At 42.2% G+C, this 19397-nt stretch overlaps 1 protein-coding gene across 3 annotated transcripts in view; it reads right to left on the bottom strand.

Annotated features, from left to right (window-relative positions):
• The window catches only part of LOC143295483 (uncharacterized), a 45060-nt gene that overhangs the window by 23057 nt on the left and 2606 nt on the right, over positions 1-19397 (bottom strand). For 2 of the 3 annotated variants that reach the window (XM_076607202.1, XM_076607204.1), the window contains exons 4-17: positions 18817-18960; positions 17678-17743; positions 16524-16607; positions 15621-15722; positions 14574-14769; positions 13372-13543; positions 12420-12597; positions 11933-12027; positions 10581-10752; positions 10038-10100; positions 8553-8600; positions 2896-3045; positions 1624-1758; positions 566-592 (exon numbers count right to left, since the gene is read on the bottom strand). In XM_076607202.1, coding sequence (XP_076463317.1) covers positions 566-592; positions 1624-1758; positions 2896-3045; positions 8553-8600; positions 10038-10100; positions 10581-10752; positions 11933-12027; positions 12420-12597; positions 13372-13543; positions 14574-14769; positions 15621-15722; positions 16524-16607; positions 17678-17743; positions 18817-18960 — 1632 coding nt within the window. The remainder of the gene's footprint in view (positions 1-565; positions 593-1623; positions 1759-2895; positions 3046-8552; positions 8601-10037; positions 10101-10580; positions 10753-11932; positions 12028-12419; positions 12598-13371; positions 13544-14573; positions 14770-15620; positions 15723-16523; positions 16608-17677; positions 17744-18816; positions 18961-19397) is intronic. The other variant, XM_076607203.1, reaches the window with a different exon arrangement.

Raw genomic sequence — 19397 nt, 5'->3', positions numbered from 1 at the left:
ACGCCAACCTTTTCTTCTTCAGTTCTTGTATGCAGGTGAATAAGTTATACTATCTAAATTGATTTTTTCTCAAGAATTTTGCTGGGGACAACCCTTTTGTTTGCCTTGGAGTGTTATTTTATTAGCGTTAAGTGCATGCTACATATGGGACCTTGGTTTATGGTTTCGTGCGAAAGATTACGTGAAGTAGGGGGATGGGATAGGGGTAGGGGGGGTGGGGGGCGGAGGGATGGGGGTGTGTGCGGATGGTGGGTGGGGGAAGTAACATGCACACAGTCATTCGGATGAGACGATAAACTGAGGTCCCATGTGCAGCATGCACTTAGCGCACGTAAAAGAACCCACGGCAACAAAAGGGTTGTTCCTGGCAAAATTCTGTAGAAAAATCCACTTTGATAGGAAAAACAAATAAAACTGCACGCAGGAAAAAACTGAAAAAAAAAAAAGGGTGGCGCTGTAGTATAGCGACGCGCTCTCCCTGGGGAGAGCAGCCCGAATTTCACACAGAGAAATCTGTGGTGATAAAAAGAAATACAAATACAAATACAGCTACAAATGTACTCACACTGAATGTGCTGTTCTCACCAACCACCTAGGGTAGACACACACACATGTGACATGAAATTGTCGTTTATAGTCGAACCGACCGCACAGGGCCGTATCAGGAATGCCCAACTAATAAAACAACAACAACAAAAACACATTTAACCATGTTAAACACAAAACTCTTGTCACATTTGAGAAACCAAAAAAGTACAGGACATATTTTGACCATTAAGCTCCTAAGGCAAATAAGACAAGGCAAAACTGAGGACAGCTCTTCAACTTAAATAATTCATCATCCCATGATTATAAAAAAATAAAATAAAATAAAATAAAACAAAAATAAAGAGAAAAAAAAAACACTTTAAATTATCAGATATACTTATCAATAATTTCAGAGAGAAAAGGAGTCAAGGCTCACTGAAAAAAACAACAACAAAAAGGGAATGGATTGGAATGGCAGAAAAAGCAGACAACAGTGAAGGAAGAAAAAAAAAGAAAAGAAAAAAAGGCAGGAACAAAGAGAACAACAGAAAAGAGGAAATTTCTAACACAGAATTTCCAGAAGGCAGGGGATGCTGTTTATACTAAAAGACCCCCAGCATCCCATGGGGTTGCCACACCTAAGATCTATTCACTGCCTGAGCAGGAACATTCTCCACCAGACCACCAATCCATATCACACACACACACATACACTCACACATGCATTCCTTTGCTCTCTCTCTCTATTTCTGTATCTCTGCATCTGTCTCTGGCTTACTTTCTCTCTCTTTCATTCCCTTTTTCCCACTAATTTCTGTTGTTGTTGTTTTTTGTTTGTTTGTTTGTTTGTTTGTTTTTTATAGCTTTTTTGGCCAATGATATATCTGCATCTGTCTCTGGCTCACTTTCTCTCTCTTTCGTTCCCCTTTTCCCACTTTTTCTGTTGGCTTTTTTGTGGTTTTTTTTGCCAGTGAAGAAAGGCATGTGCAGCCCAAGAAGAAGAAATAGTGCTGTGTTTTCTCGCATGCAAATGAGGCCACCCACACACACACAAAAAAAAAAAGGAAGAAAAAAAAATCCTTTGGGAAGACGTACAGTGGCTTTGGAGCTGAACTGGTCAATGTCGGAGGCAGCAGTGGTGCCGTTGAGCTGGGTGAGAGAGAAGCCTGGAGGGTCTCCGCCTGACAGTCCTCTGTGCTGATCCTGCAAGCTCTGTACCCGACTCTGCGTCTGTACAGTCAAAAGAGATTCCAACCCCTGTCAAGTGTTTGTAAGAACAATCAGGAAATCTGGTGGGAACATTTTGAGTTTGGTGGAACACTCAAGACTCCTAGCCACATCAGCAAACGTATATCATATCTACAAGGTGTAAAAACCCTTGGGCCTATCTGCAACACTGTGTAACCGCTATGATTAAGCTGATTGGTTCAGTCAATGCTGTTTCAATGTAAACATGCAAGCGATCAGGTGAGCATCATCATGTGAGACCAAGGTTAGTAGTGACTGCCCTGGCCTCGTGATCGATAGGTCAAGAGCATCTGGGTAACGTTATGACAGGAAAGCATGTGACCATGCTATGTAGTGGAAAATGAACTTGAAATATTTTTGACGTTTGCCTAACGTCAGAACAAACTGCAATCCAGCTTAATAAAAAATGCAGAAATTGTAAGAGTTGGCTTCTCTGAGTCATTGCCACCACACACTGGATACTGTCCATGCAGTGCAACATGAAGCAAAACTAAATACAGAACAACGGGCAGAGCCTTTGAACAAAGCTTGCATGTGCCACACAGGCCCCTACTTTTGCGTTAACCTGTGTAATGCAACACTTGTGTCCAGAGCTGATGTCGAGTACATCTTACCAACAAAACCCCTAACAGCTCTTTGATTAATCCCTTGTTCATAAAATCATTTTTCCTTGATCCGAAGTCAAAAAACAATTTTCATCTGATGCCTAATGGAAAATCAGTAGTTCCCACTGATTTCTATGTAAAAGCTTTCTTCATTTAAATCTCCAATGAAAAATAATTCTTTTCATACATACACAGACACACACAAAATTGCAGACAAAATTCAACAGTTATCAGTCGGATCTGACATCTACCGATTACAGACCATGAAAATTAACCATCTCTGACAGACATGTCTTTTCAAAATAGTCCAAGTTTTGTTTGTTGTTGTTTTTGCAGGAGCAGAGGCACACTGATCTACAAAAAACACACAACAAAACAACAAAAAACAAAAAAAACAACCAAAAAACATCCCGGCTGACAAACAAAAGAAAAAAAAAGACCAAATTTATGATGTACAGCATCACACTGACCCCCTCCCCTCCCACCACAACACCCCCCAATGTGCTGTGCTGACCTGTGTGATCTGGGAGGTGATCTCTCTGTGGGAGGAGGCCAGCTGGGACAGCTGCTGGCGGGAGGACTCCACCTGCTGCTCCAGGCCCTGCTCCTCCTCCCTCAGATTCTGCAGGTCCTGCCGCAGCTTCTCCAGCTCCCCCTCCTGGTTCTGGACACACCCACACGCACCACGCCTGAGGGTCTTTCCACACCAACATACCACTCCTGAGGGTCACACCCACTCACCCAACACCAACATCCCCAACACACCACACACCATGCCTACAGGCTCACACCCAACCCATCACACCTGCAGTCTGACACCTACACACCACACACAAAACACGCCACGCCTGCAGTCTGACACCTACACACCACACACAAAACACGCCACGCCTGCAGTCTGACACCTACACACCACACACCCAACACATCACACCTGCAGGCTCACACACACCACATCACACACAACACACCACACCTGCAGGCTCCCACACAACACACCATGCCTGCAGGCTCACACACAACACACCACATCACACACAACACACCACACCAGCAAGCTCACACACAACACACCACACCAGCAGGCTCCCACACAACACACCATGCCTGCAGGCTCACACACAACACACCACATCACACACAACACACCACACCAGCAAGCTCACACACAACACACCACACCTGCAGGCTCACACACAACACACCACACCAGCAGGCTCACACACAACACACCACACCAGCAAGCTCACACACAACACACCACACCAGCAGGCTCAAACACAACACAACACACCAGCAGGCTCACACACAACACACCACACCAGCAGGCTCACACACAACACACCACACCAGCAGGCTCACACACAACACACCACACCAGCAGGCTCACACACAACACACCACACCATGCCTGCAGGCTCACACACGCCAGCAGGCTCACACACAACACACAACACCCGCAGGCTAACAACCCCTGCAGCAAGACTTATGCCCATTTAACAAGCTCACAGAGACCCAGCCAGCTTTTCAGCTCTTAGTTACACCCAGCAAGTCACCTCACACCCAGCAGCAAGTCAGTTCATGTCTAGCAAGTCAGCTCATACTTATCATATATGCCTATACCCAGCAAGTAAACTCATACCTATCATATAAGCCCATACCCAGCGAGACAACTCATACCTATTAAGTCAGCTCATACCCAGCAACATGTCAGTTCATATCAAGCAAGTCAGCTCATACCTATTACATACACCCATACCCAACAGGTCAGCTCATACCTATTATTTCAGTATCAAGTCAGCCCCATACCCAGGAAGTTGGGGCGTGTCTCTGTTTATTTGTATTTGTATTTTTTTTATCACAACAGATTTGTCTATGTGAAATTCAGGCTGCTTCCCCCAGGGAGAGCGCATCACTACACTACACTGCCATCTTTTTTTTTTCTTTGTGCAGTTTTATTTGTTTTTCCTGTTGAAGTGGATTTTTCTACAGAATTTTGCCAGGAACAACCCTTTTGTTGCCGTGGGTTTTTTTTTACGTGCGCTAAGTGCATGCTGCACACAGGACTTCGGTTTATCGTCTCATCTGAATGACTAGCATCCAGACCACCACTCAAGGTCTAGTAGAGGGGGAGAAAATATCGGCAGCTAAGCCATGATTCGAACCAGCGCACTCAGATTCCATCGCTTCCTAGGCGGACGCGTTACCTCTAGGCCATCACTCCACCTTATACACTCTGATATTCATGTGCATGTCCACAGGGCTTGGCAGTCAGGGTGTGTCTCTGTTTATACACTTTGTTGTTCGTTCACAAGTCCCAAGGGCTTGGCAGTTGGTGTGTGTCTCTGTTTATACACTCTAATGTTCATTCACATGTCCCTTGGGCTTGGCAGTCAGTGTGTAGTGTTTGTGGAGTCAACTTTGTGTTGAAACCTTTCATAAACTGATTTTTTTTTAAAAGTGTTTGTGTGTGTGTGTGTGTGTGTGTGTGTGAACCCGTTTGCAATGGTTACCATATAACATCCAGGAACCTGAGTGTTCATGAACCACACAATTAAAACAATGTTTTGACTCTGAGGGATGGACATGGTGAGTTGGAGGGGAGAGTTAGATGGAGGAGTTATTCAGGTAACAATCCATGATTTACTGTTTGGGCCCCTTCCCTTAACCCCATTTCATATCCTGAATAAATTTTGGTTTAGTGTATATAATACAGAAACATCAGATTAGCAGCTAGAAAAAAGAAACAAATAATAAAAATAAACCCAATAAACAATGCACAAAAGAAAGAAAAAAGGAAAAGAAAAAAAAAAGAGAGAGAAAGCAATACAAGATAACAGAAATTAGCACAAAATAAGGCAGACCAAAATAAATAAAATAGACACATGCACACAAAAGACTAGTTTTACTGAATTATTCATAACCCAAATTACTGAAAGACATGCACATTCATATCATATGAGCTTTCAAAAGCTTTCAAAATCATCTTGGGTTTAACCTGGATAAATCAAACAAAGCGCTTTTTTGATAAATTCTACAAACACTTCCATGTGGAATCATAATATGCATTTAAAACAAAAAAGAAACAAAAGCACATTTGAATACAATCTACAAACACATGCATCTGAAAAATAATTTGCGAGACCAAAATCCCAACAAAACATAACTGAATGTCATGAGAAAAAACATTAGAACAGACAAAAAAAAAAAAAAAAAAAAAAGGAAGAAAAAAAAAGATGCACATGTCTACAAACAAGCCAGAAAAGAACACAAAATATGAAAATATGTTTTAACCCCTTAACTGCTGTTGACTTGTATACTCATCAGCAAAGGGCTGTCACCTATGTGTGATAAGGTTGAGGTTACATATCAGGAAAAAGGTCACAGATTTTTTTTTTTTTCCCTGGACTATTCCCTCCAAAGATTGTACTGATTTTGTTCAGCAAAGTCAATCAATCACACAACCCAAAAGTATACAGGAAGTAGTTTCTTTCACTTCAATTTCACGCCACACTGGTTTAATTTCAACAAGGTTCAACACTGAAGGGGTTAAAAAATCTTTAAATCACTAATAAAATACTAGCAGACTAGGGGGAAAAAAACCCAAAAAACTCTTAATCATGACAATAAACAAGCTTTCAAGTTACTTCAAATGCATAAAAGAAAATGACAGTCAAGCCAAACAAACATTTAATTAAAAAAGTTCTTACCAACTTAAAACCAAAGACAGGTACTTAAATAGCATAGGACCATTATGAAAACCTCTGTGCCCTCTTTAATCTTATTTAGCAATGCAATGAAGACCATATATAATAATATCCATCAAGGCATCCCCTCCCTCCCTCCCTCCCCCCCATAATATGGGTGACGAGAAGGGTGTTGAACATGCAAGATCATTCACAAACTGAAACAAAATAGGAAAGAGAGAGAGAGAGAGAGAGAGAGAGAGAGAGAGAGAGAGAGAGAAAGAAACAAGGTATCACGTTTACCTCCCAACACCCAAGCTACATACGCATGCAGTCACAGAAAACTGGCAGTTTCCAACCCAGCCAATGCATTTACAGCAGCCGCGAGCAAACTACAGACTTGCTCTGCCAGTAAACCTACGCACAAAGCAACAGAACTTCCACAAACTCCAGAACACAGGGCATGACACAGGCGAAGACAGGCAGACAGAAATATCTCAAGACTGCACCAAGGATAATGATGACCTTGCCTGTTTCACTTCTTTAGATTTGAAGTTTAAATGATTTGTTTGCAATTGGGTACCCTGCCCCCACCCCAAACTAGTCTGGTTAAATCATTCTAGTATTTGACAGTGTTTAGTAAATGGTGAAATGAGTGAGTTATGTGAACAACTCAACCAACAATCAGTGCCACTGTGTGTATCTTTGCTGCTGTTGGTTTTTTGTCCATTGCTTTGAACAGTGGAATAAACACTTCCATGCCATTGCTCTTTTAAATGAACATGTGCTGTGAATGTCAATATGCCAGGTGTATCGTGAAAATAAAGAGTAACAGTGCTGTTGCAAGGAACATGGTTAGTAAGATTATGAAGTTAACACCACACATTCAACGGCTGTTCATCCTGTCCTATTCACTGAACCATACATAACAGTGCTAGGCGAACCTTGCATCTTTAGACTGCATAATACTGTGTATGAACCGTTGGTCCAGTAGGTGTGTGTTGGTGTGAATGTATGCATGTGTGCACAGGTTGGAATGCATAAATACTTTTTTTTATATATGTGTCAATATCAACCAATATGCTAGAAACTAAGGGCATAAGTGCCACTCAACATATATGTCAACAAGTTTCTGCCCAGACAAGACTACAGAAAAATGTTTGCATAAAAATCACCAATGCAAACAGACAGAACATTAAGAGTTTATTCCTCACAGCCTTCAAGGAATAAAAAAAGGGGGGACATTTTCTTCCTAAAATTATGTTTAAGTAACATACTTACCGTGACCCACTCGTGCAGACTCCGGCAGGGGTCTGATTCCTGTCCTGTGCAACTACTACCCGCCTACGCAGAGAAAACGAAAGTAGCTACGGCTGATAACCTCCCGAAGTAGGTTACCTCCCCTTTGCATCCCTGACCAACGCCCTCTTTTTTCGGCAGCCATCTTGACTCCTGCTCCTGTGCTCTGCATACGGCTAAGTTTTTTCATATTTTCTGTTTGTCTATCAATTCTTTGGCGCTCTCGTTTTGTGTCTGATGATGAATCACAACAGGTCACAAAACTACTTGGCCTGATTGGGCGACTGAGCTCATATTAAGGCGTGATCACAATCGACCGGCGGACACAGTGAATACTTAGAAAAATCGTGTTGGCGCTTACTTTCAAAAATTAAAATACAAAACTCATTTCATCACCCATTAATAAGCCTTGCGCACCATTAGATTATAAAAATCTCTCTATACAATTATGGGGGCTCTCACTTCCGCCCATTTAAAACAGACAAAAGGCCTTACATGCCTAAAGGCCTTCATATTGACATGATATGATCTGACACTGGGCCCTCTACCTCGGGCTTCATCTACAACTCCCTCCGGTCGACTCCATACCTCCACCGCCTCCTATGCCTCCTCCGGAGGCTTAACAGGGTTTGTTTCATCATATTCAGGTCAGTGGTGTCATTTCTCTTCATTCAATCTATCCGCGATCGGTCTCAATGCACAATGTGTTTCTCGGCCCTGCCAATCGGCAGTGCATGAGTCGCCCTCCTCTCTTTCCCGTGTGGCAATGTAGTCAGACAGGCCAGTACAAGCACATCTCTGTTCAGCCAACTGAGAACACCAATTGTGGCAGTGTTGACAATTATGTATATATGTGTCAATCTCTGCACAGCCCACAACAGGAATGCAGGAAACTGTTGCTGCCATCTTTAGCTTTCCCACTTGCCTACTGATGCAAAGCGCAACCAACCTCAGCCGCAAATCATGCATGAGCAACTATCTTCACGCTGTTATTTAACACACACACACACACAAAAATGAGAGCAAAATGAGAGCAAAGTTAGTAAGAAAGCGTTATAATAAAAAACAACAACCACAACTAGGCATTATGGTACAGTGAACTACAGTAAGCATGTCATTCCTCAGCCACAGGCAAACAGAGAAAGTCAGGGCAGCGCAGCGCACGCTGTTCGCAGCCTCTCCATACCTTGACCAGCCTGTCCTGGTTACTGATCTGCGATTTCAGTTTGTTAACCTGGAAAGTCACAGCACATGGTGGGTACAGGTACGACACATCCACACAAGAAGCATGCTAAAGTGGCGTCTGGGAATGGAGCACAGCCAAAAACCTCCTCTCACACAACTAAAGCTTTCCCTCAGGGAGCCTCAGTATGTTCATGTTCTGAAACTGGTGGTACTTTTTTTTTTTTTTTTAAAGAGAAATATACATTGTTCTCTGCAGTACACTCTAGTTTGATTTGGGCAGAGTATCTTTAAACATGGTGATTTCAGAGCCATGTGCTGTGTACTCTAGCATTAATGTCCTGGAATGCAGCATTTTCCATGAAATATATCAATGTTTTAATTTCTGAAGAACTGTTTTGCAGTTTTAACTAAAACAAAGGAAGACAGTTTTATTCTTCAATGCTTTTTTTTGCTTTCTGTTTTTCAAACATAAAAATTAACTAATGATCTTCGAATAGTTTACCTTGAACTGGTTGCAAAAGTGAGACATCAAGCCGTAAGCCATTCTGTTGTACTATCCCAACTCTGATGCTATATAAAGGATCTGTTTCCAATGTGCTAAAATCCTGGGCTTTTATCTCACCATAAAGTCAAAAAGAGCCACTTGCACAGGAACACTGAACACACTGAGCTTCTCCGAAGGAACATGAAACTGTAGTCTAAACTACAAAATGAATATGTGGGAATATGATTAAATTTTCCAAATGAACACCATTTTTCTTGATAACAGGAAGTAAAAGATGACACAATGTCAGTCTCCAACACTTCAAACAGAATGCTTACAAACAGTGGGTCATTTTCCGACCGCAAGTGGTTCAAAACAAAAATGTGTCACAGGAAACAACGAGAACACTTCAGTGAAACATGTACCACAAGACAATAACGTGGGAGGATGACAAAACACGATACAGAGGAAAAACCACAGAGGCAACAGAACAAGACAGACACAGGAAGAGAGAGAACCTTATGACAGGGGGGAACAAAAGCAGGGGGAGAGAATGAAAGCCGTCACAACACTGGGACACTGTCTACTGGAGCCATCAGCTCATGTCCCAAAAAGTGCATCCATACCATTCATTGGCTTGTGTGGGTTAATTCCTGTTATATACTGGTGATGGGGATGGACACTGGCTACATCTATTACATTCAGCCGGAGAGAAATAAACAATGATTGTGTAATAATACTCAACATAATGTGCTGTAAATCAATCTAAAAAAACCTAAAAAAACAAACAAACAAAAACAACAACCCACAACATACTTGTTTGAACCTGTTCTCATACATCACCCTTCATTCCCTTCTCTTCTTCTAATTTTTTTGTTTTGTTTTTGTTTTCCGTTTCACAATGGAATGATCATACATCTGTGTAACCAGAAAAGTGCAGAGGGAACATGATGAAAACAGTGGAAGCACTCTATCAACCTGCCATAGACACAATCAGTTTACCTCCATCTGCTCCTTGGATGTCTTGTCTCTCATTTCTTTCAAGTTTCGGTCCAGGTTTGATTTCTGCAATGAAAGAATACAATCAGACCACACACACACACACAATTTTTTTTTAATGCCTGATGAAAAGCTTGATGAAAAGTCTAGAAAGACTAAGAAACCAGTAATTATCAGGAAATTCCCATCAAATCAAATGCAAAATCTGTATGATGATTAGAAAGTACATACAATTCTTGCTCAGGCAGTCTAATAAGGGCAACCACAGATCCATCTGCACATACACACACATATGGTCATCACACACACACACACTCCAATACACACGCTCATAATACATACCATTCAGAATAATGAATCTTAACATACACAGTGATAATCACAAGTAAACAGGACAATATGTTTGAGGAAATCTCAACTATTCCACAATAATTCACAACCAACACCATCTTCACCCCACACCTCCCACCCCCACCCTACCCACCCCCAAAAAAGACTAAACCACTGTGTCAACCTGATTTTCAACATGATGCACACAAGACCTACCTTGTCGTCTAGCTCATCTAACCGCTTCTGTGCCTCCTTTTTCTGTGATTCCAGCTGGGTCAGCGTCCCTGTGATGGCGTCCAGTTCTTTTTGTAGCATCGTTACCTCCCCTTGACGTAACCGCACATCCGCCTCGTACTGCAGTTTCTCACGCTCGATCTGTAATTTTTCCCTGCACACAAAATGGTGCATCACTCTTTAAAACAAAAACAACAACAAAAAATCAACCAAAAAAACACACAAACCTCCAGCACGTTTTCTTTCTATTCTGCATTCCCTATCTAATTTAGTTTAGCACTGATATTTTTTTTCCTGCAACTTGTTTTCTTGAATGGAATAGCTTAGCAGTTGTCTTATATTCTGCAATATATATTGTACATGAACTGTTCTCAGACTTGACCACCAATCATCAGATTGAGCGGACGTGTTTTCAGAGGGCTCCAAGTCCACATGTTTGCACCAATGTTTTGCGTGCAGTGCTAAAAGTGAATGTTTTCAATATGCGAGCGAGTGGTGCTTTTTGTAAAGAATGTTTTTCAGTATGGGATCGTTTGTGCTGTTCTGTACACATAATGAGCAGCTCTGTTAGCAAGTATTTTGCGAAGGCTGGTGGAAAAAGGAAACCGTCGAGCACTTCTTCAGTAAGTGACACTGCCAACAGCCCAGAGGAGGCCAGGATAAAACGGGGCAAGAAAAAACAAAAACAAGTAAGTGTATGTAATTCCAAAGACTATATTGACAAGTCACTTCATGAGAAACTTGACCAATTTAACAAAAAACATGAGGTGTTAGCTTGCACTCAAGAAGACATCAAACAGATTAGACTTGACTTAAATTTGATAACAATGATCAACAAAAGAAAAAAAAATGTAATAGCCCAATAGCCAAAGTCATGTGAAAAGTATGCATCTAAGATGATAATGTTACTAATATAGTGCCTATCCTGCAATAGGAGACCAAGCTCTAAGTGCTTCACAAACACAGAGTCATTTGCACAACAGGCTGCCTACCTATAACCCGAAAAAGATGATGAATTAAATTGAATGGAAATGGTTCATTATACTCTAACACATTAGTAAAAAAAAAAAAAAAAAAAAAAAAAAAAAATTTTTAAAGAAGTAAGAAACCTACTTCTTGATATGTTACATGTCTGTCTGAGTGTGAACGTGTGTGTGCCTGGAATCTGATTGAATGACACAGGAAACGAATGATGAGCACCCAATGGCAACATCATCAATTCTACCCAGGTAGGCAGCCTGTTATGCAAATGACCGCGAGTTTGTAAAACACTTCGAGCCTGGTCTCTGACCGAGGACAGGGGCTGTATAAGTATCCATATCATTCATTCATACTTCTTGATATCGTCGATCTCCTTGGCGATGGTATCCAACTCCTTGATGGCTGAGAAGTCAGCCACATGGCTGTAAGGACCAGCATTGGTTCCATCCTGAAGCACACACACACAAGGTATGTTTGATTGCTGTTGCATAATGTTCAGTCAAACAGAACAACTTTGTTTCCCATTTTGTTTCATTCAGAACTTTTAAATCCGATGGCATCACACACACCCATGAACATCTATATTCACACAATTAGGCAAGCATGCAAACACAATCACAGACAGACTTCTACCCAACAGTCACAGACAATTATGCAACCACAGAAACAAAGACAAAGACAACTACACACTCAGAGTCATAGTTCACAAATAGACACCAATGCAAAAATACACTGCCTCTCCACCAGCCCTCCAGAGTATACACACACACACACACACAAATACAAACCGAACACACACACACACGCACACACACACTTTCACCTTGCCGCCACACCCACCCTAACTCCAAAAGCGGCAGGATCGACGCCGGTCTGTGTACGCACGGACGGAGGGATCATTTCCGGCGCTAGCTGCGCAGGGAGCTCCACACCTTTCATCTTCTGCTGGATCAGGTGCATGGCCAGTGCAAACTGCTCCCCGTTTAGCTTCCCTGACCCAGATATATCGCATAGCGTCCTGCACACACATTCACATGGGATAGCAAGACTCACTAACCCTGTTATATAGCATAGCGTCCTGCACACACATTCACATGGGATAGCAAGACTCACTAACCCTGTTATATCGTACAGCATCCTGCACAAACATTCACAAAGTTTAGTAGGACTCACTGATCCTGATGTATCGCACACAGTCCTGCACAGACATTAACATGGGTTAGCAGGCCCTGATATATCGCACTGAGTCCTGCACACACATTCACATGGCTTAGTTCAGCTTCCTGACCCTGATATATCGCACAGCATCCTGCACACACATTCACATGGGTAGGCAGGCCCCAACATATCACACAGCATCCTGCACACACATTCACACGGGATAGCAAATTGACCCTGATATACTGCACAGAGTCCTGCACAAACATTCACATGGCTTAGCAGGACTTACTGCCCTGACCCTGATATATCGCACAGAGACCTGCACAGACATTCATATAGGTTAGCAGGCCCCGATATATCACACAGCGTCCTGCACCAACAGTCACACAGGTTAGCAGGACTCACTGCCCTGACCCTCGATATATCCTCTCCTACCCTCCTTGAAAATATTTTCATGGAGTGGTGCCAGCAGTTCCAGGATTTACCACAGAAGCTTAATTTAAAAACTCCTTCACTGGGAAGCTGTGGTGTAACGCTCTTTCACCCAAGACCATACATGCTTTAGAAGATAAAAACAGAAGCATTACCCAGGTGAGCTGACAGTGTGCCACAGATATAGATAGGTACCCACCACACATGGGCCAGGGTGGCTGTGGGCAGGCCACTCTTGGCCATGGTTTCCCGGATCTCTCCACCCGTGACAAAGCCATCCTGGTCCAGGTCCAGCTGTCGGAACAGGACATCGGAGGTGGTCTTCTCAGCGGCGGTCACCACCCAAGGCACGGCCCCTGGGGCAGCCCCGTCTGGACACAAGTTTTTTAATACATGCACAAGCAAATGCACACACACACACACTCACACATTCTCTCTCTGTAGTGCCGACTCTTCCTTTCTCACCATTTTCATCCCCATCCTCTTCCTTCTTGAGAACAATACCATACTGATTATACCTTGATGAATTTTGACTGTGATACTAAAAATATTTTATCTTATCTCATCTCCATGCTAACACCACCAGAGAGATACAATTTTCAACACCAATCCTCTCCCTACCTCGCCACACAAAAAAGAACTGATTTTGGTTCAAATATTTGGTGCAAGCAACCAGCTCCCCCCAACCCTACCCCCCTCCCCACCCCTGAAAATGCTTACTGCACATTATTATTCAATTTCAATGACATGAGGAAAGCATTACAAGCATCTTCCAGACATTGAAAACCCCCCCAAAAAAACATATATATATATATATTATAAGCACCACATTATATCACCCAACCACAAAAGCATACATATGATAGTCTGTCATGACCATCAGACCAGCAGAGGAGGCAACTGCTGTCCAGACTATTTGGGCTAGAATCTGATTATAGTGGAGAGTTTCTTTCCCATGTTACATCCCCACTCTCTCAGTCAAGAGGGTTTAAGGACGGTCGGCATTGGGAAGGTTCCCAAAGGCCAACCAGCCCCCAAGACTTCAACACAAAGAACCAGTGCAAACTTGCCTCCTAGTTTGAGAGTCATAGTCCTTCACAAAAGACTAAGCTGTAAATAATTTCTCACAGCAATGGAGAAACCATTGATGATACAGCTCTCACTTTGCTGTTGACCCAACTGTAAACTTATGTCAATCTGTGATATAAGCTGAGTGTTGGGCCCAAAAAAACACTATGACAAATAAGTAACACAGAAGAAAATGCTCAGCAGACAGTCACAAGTAGCTATGCACAAACCCACAACACTCAGTCTTCAAGCTCTGCATACTGATGACCAACATGCATTCCTTACCTCTGCCTCTGTCCACACAGTATCACAGGTATGCAGAGAAACTCTTACCTGAGGTCAGTGTGGGTGTGGAGCGCCCTCCAGTCCCCATGGCGACAGTGGAGACAGGAGGCATGGAGGGCAGCACTGGGATGGCTCCGACCAATGAAGAGGGACCTGCCTTCCGTTTGGATGGGGGGACCAGGCCTGGGGGCAAGGTCATGGGCGTCTGGTCGCCTTCCCGGGCGCGGTACACCAGGTGCATGGCCTGCACAGTTCACAATACAGCACTGACAAACGGGGTTAAAAAAACAACAACACAAAGATACTGATGTTCAATGAGGATGAAGATTTACATTTGGGATATATATATATCTGTCACGGTCTATTTTTGAGTTTGAGTGTGTGTTTGTGCATGTGTCTCTGTTCTTGAAGTGTTGGCCTAGAGGCAACATGTCCGCCCAGGAAGCAAGAGAATCTGAGCGCACTGGTTTGAATCCTATGGTGGCCAGTATTTTCTCCCCCTCCACTAGAACTTGAGTGGTGGTCTGTACACTAGTCATTCGGATGGTATGATAAACAGAGGTCCTATGTGAAGCATGCACTTAGCGCACGTAAAAGAACCCAAGGCAACAAAAGGGCTGTCCCTGGCAAAATTTGGTAAAAAAAAGTCCACTTCGATATGAAAACAAATAAAATTGCAGGCAGAAAAAATACAAAAAAACGGGTGGCACTCTCAGTGTAGCGACACACACTCCCTGGGGAAAGCAGCCAATATTTCACAAAGAGAAATCTGTTGTGACAACAAGAAGAGAAAAAACAAAACAGTTAACAAATGCTTGCTGCACTAATACAAGCACGATCGCAAGCAAAGCTAAGTAAAACACTCACACACACACACACCCATAGTATGTGAGTGCATACTCACACTCATGACTAAATGTGCTGACAGGATAACAAAAAACAACTGCGGTATTCACCACAAGACCATTCAAAATCTCACACATGGATTGAGGAGACAAACATACTAAATTATTCTTTCTTTCTTTTTTTTTTTTAAAGCCACGAAAAAGCAGAAGGCTATTCTGGAATGGTGAGCATGTATGGGAGGACACCTACCACAGCAAACTCATCCCTGTCCAGGAAGCCATCCTTGTCCACGTCACTGAGGTCCCAGATCCGCCCCAGAACCTCCATGGGCAGCTTGGAGTTCAGCAACACCTGACACACACACACACAGACATACACACACACACACACAACACACATACACAAACATGTGCGAGCGTACACACACACACACGCACGCATATGCACACACACACACACAATTTCACATCACAAACCTAACTCCGATACCTATCTTCCACTTTCATTCAGCCTTCCCTCTCCACCCTTCCCCAATTTCTGCCTCACTCATCATGCTCTCACATCTTAACCCTGATTTTAAGGGCTCTGCTACCAATACATCAAAGATTAAATTCGGGACAGGTGTGGACAGCACATCATTTGTCATTTTCACACCAGCACCACCAGAAACTGTTTGATCTTCAATGATTAAATCTTCAAAACTAAGCCCTGACTTGTCATCATAAAAGGTACAGCTGCATCAGGTCTTGCAACAAAAACTGCTGCACAAACTGTAGCAGTATCACAATAGAAAACCCAAAGTAAATGCTATAACTATAATGCTATAATGCTGTAACACTTTCCAGAAGTTCATAGTGAGGATGAAAATATCGTCAAATATACATCACAGATGGTGAAGCCTTCTCCTGATCAACAACTGATCCAAAGTAACGATTTCTGCTTACCATTGAGAAATGCCAAATATAAAAAATACTGTTTTTTTACTTAAACAGTACCTTTAAATGTGGTCTGAAAAAAAAAAAAACAAAGGCAGGACAACAGAAAGAAATCAACAACTTGACCCAATATTATATAACCACTGAGAAAGAAAGATTCTTAGGATTTGTAAACAGGCACACATCCCCACAACCATACCGCTATAATAATACTCACAGGTTTGACTTTGTCTCCCGCCAACATATCATTGACCGGACCTAGACTGCTGAACACCTGGTCATACTTGGACTTCTCTGAAGGCTGCACAAAAGGAATGATCAAACTTACAGAGTTATGACAACAGTGAAAACAGTAATAGTCATAGCAATATATACAGCAGCATTGGTAGGAGTGACAACGATAGAAGAGGTAAAGGTAAGAAGAAAAAGGAACAGGTGAAGACGAAACACAAGACAGTAGCAGGTCAATCATGATGCATGCACCAGATCCTCAGACGCCACCTATTCTATCTCCTTGTCCGTTTCCTTCCAAAATGTGAAATCTTTGAAAAGTCAAAGTCTGTTTAATTTTTGCTGACAAAATTGTGTGAGAAAGGCACTTGCAAAAGGCTAGAAACCATAATGATAAAGGCAAAAAATAATCACCACAACTGGTCAACAGTTACTGCAACATGTCAAAACTGAGAGGCTGAGCAAATCAGAAAGCCAATCAGAAAAAAATAAAAAGTAGTACATATTCAGATAACAGACTGCATATACACCGGATGTGAAAACTGCACTGCCAGAGTTGTTCAAAATTTAATGTGCAGATGAGTTTCATTTTTAACAGCAGACTAGGTGCACACTGCTTATGCTATGTTTATGCTGCAGTGTGAATTCCGCAATTCCACAGCCAACAAGCAACATCAATATATACATCTACAAATAAAGTACCACACACCATCTGCGGGAGTACTCAGAAAATTAAAGCAAACTTGTTAGTCAAAATAGTTTTGTCAGTACAACAATTTAACCTGTCTAAAAGCCTACATGTATGTGTGCATGAGTGTGTGCATTTGTATGCATATATCTGTCTGTCTAGCTGTCTCATCTGTATGCTTTATGTATGTATTTTATATATGTGTGCATCACTGTATATGGTTTCTCAGGTGCATTTTGGTGTGTATATCTAATATTGATGTAATGTGTTATGAAGAATATCATGAGTTTTGTAAAGCACTGAGAGCAGAGCACAACATATGCATCCACTACCACTAGGTATGTGAGATCTGTGCCTGCAGACACACTGACCTTGATGTTTCTGGGCAGAGCACAAAATAAACATCCACCACTACTAGGTTATGTGAGATCTGTGCCTCAAGACACACTGACCTTGATGTCCCAGGTGCCTGCTGCTGCTGCCCCAGGGGGTGGCTCCTCCACAATTTCATACGGCCCCTGCATCACAATAACAAATAAATCATTCAGTAATTCAAGTGAATGAAACTGCACTTGATATAAAATCATGTGGTAGTTTTGATAAATCAATAAAACTGAATATCACAACAACAAAACATCTGGCTTCAATTACTGAGTTCATAACCATGCACCAATCACTTTTGCAATAAAACTGTAATGATATAAATTATTTGGTAATTTTAATAAATCAATAAAACTGAATGTCATAAAAAAAACATCTGGCTTCAAACCTAGTTCATACCCATGCACCCAGTTATCCTAGTATTGCTCTCTCTCTCTCTCTCTCTCTCTGTCTGTCTCCTTCCTCTCCCAACTACAGAACTAGTACTACATCTTTTTCCTTGTAATGACAATGAACAAATCTTGAAACGGACCAAACTAGAAACAAACATGTTAATGTATTGATAACCAAAGGGACCAACATCTAAACAAACATGAAAAATTTTTCAATAAACTCTACAACAGTTTCAGTTTCTCAAGGTGGTGTCAATGCACTTGGATGGATCCAAATATGCTACACGAGATCTGCTAGTCAGAAGACCTGACAGCACCATAACCCAACACGCTTGTCAGAGGTTGAGCACATGCATATTGTGTTAGACCTATCAGAGTGGATTTCTTTTTTTTAGAAATTTGCCAGTTCCTATCAGAGTGGATTTCTTTTATGGAATTTTGCCAGAGGACAACACTTTTGTTGCCATGGGTTCTTTTTCAGTGCGCAAAGTGCCAGCTGCCTACAGGACCTCAGTTTATCATCTCATCTGAATAGATGCTCAGTGTGATTTTCTAGTCAAACTTGGGAGAAATGGTGAGAGCAAGATTTGAACCCAGACCCTCAAGGACAATGTACCAGCAGATAAGCATCTTAATCATTCTGCCACTTTGCTGATTCAAACCAGACCAAAGCTAAGCACACTCTACAACAAAAAAGAAGAGTGAGAAAAAAAAAAAGCACACACAAAAAAAGCAGAAACATACAAGCATGAAAAAGTTACAACCAAAAACTAAATATGCAAGCATTAATAGAAGACACACGAGGAAAGGATGCATACCACATTCGGTTGAGGGGCATCTGTGGAAAGTTTGGCCACGTTCGCCTCCTGGCCACACTGCGCCAAGGCGATCAGTTTGAGGGCCACGTAGAAGCCCGGCTTCTCCAAGTAGCCCCGCCCTGTTGGGTCTGACATGTCCCACACCTGAAACACACCAACACAGCACCTGTTCAAATTGTTGACATGTTCCAACACCTGACACACACCAACACACAGCACCAGTTATCACTAATAGGAGGAGTTTGTATTATACTCCATGTTTGGTGTTACATATACTTACCATGTCAAACTGATGCAAACTAGGCCTATCAGTTTGCTCTGCTTGGCCAAATTTCGCGCGGCTAACAGTGAAAAGACGAGCCGACTTGCCCGGTCCGCTCTCAGCCAATCAAACGCCTCTAAAAGCTATAAGCACTGAATCTGAAGGTCTCATTCTCCACTGAACTGGTTCAAACAGGCTGACCGACTCTGTGACGGACTGCCTAAGTGACTGACAGATCAACGGATTCAAACCATCAAACACTCACTGGATTGTTGGCTGACCCACCAATTAAATAATAATCCATTAATTCTGTCTTTGT

The sequence above is a fragment of the Babylonia areolata genome, chromosome 20 (genome assembly GCF_041734735.1).
Source record: "Babylonia areolata isolate BAREFJ2019XMU chromosome 20, ASM4173473v1, whole genome shotgun sequence".
NCBI lineage: Eukaryota > Metazoa > Mollusca > Gastropoda > Neogastropoda > Buccinidae > Babylonia > Babylonia areolata.
This window is presented reverse-complemented; position numbering and strand designations above follow the sequence as displayed.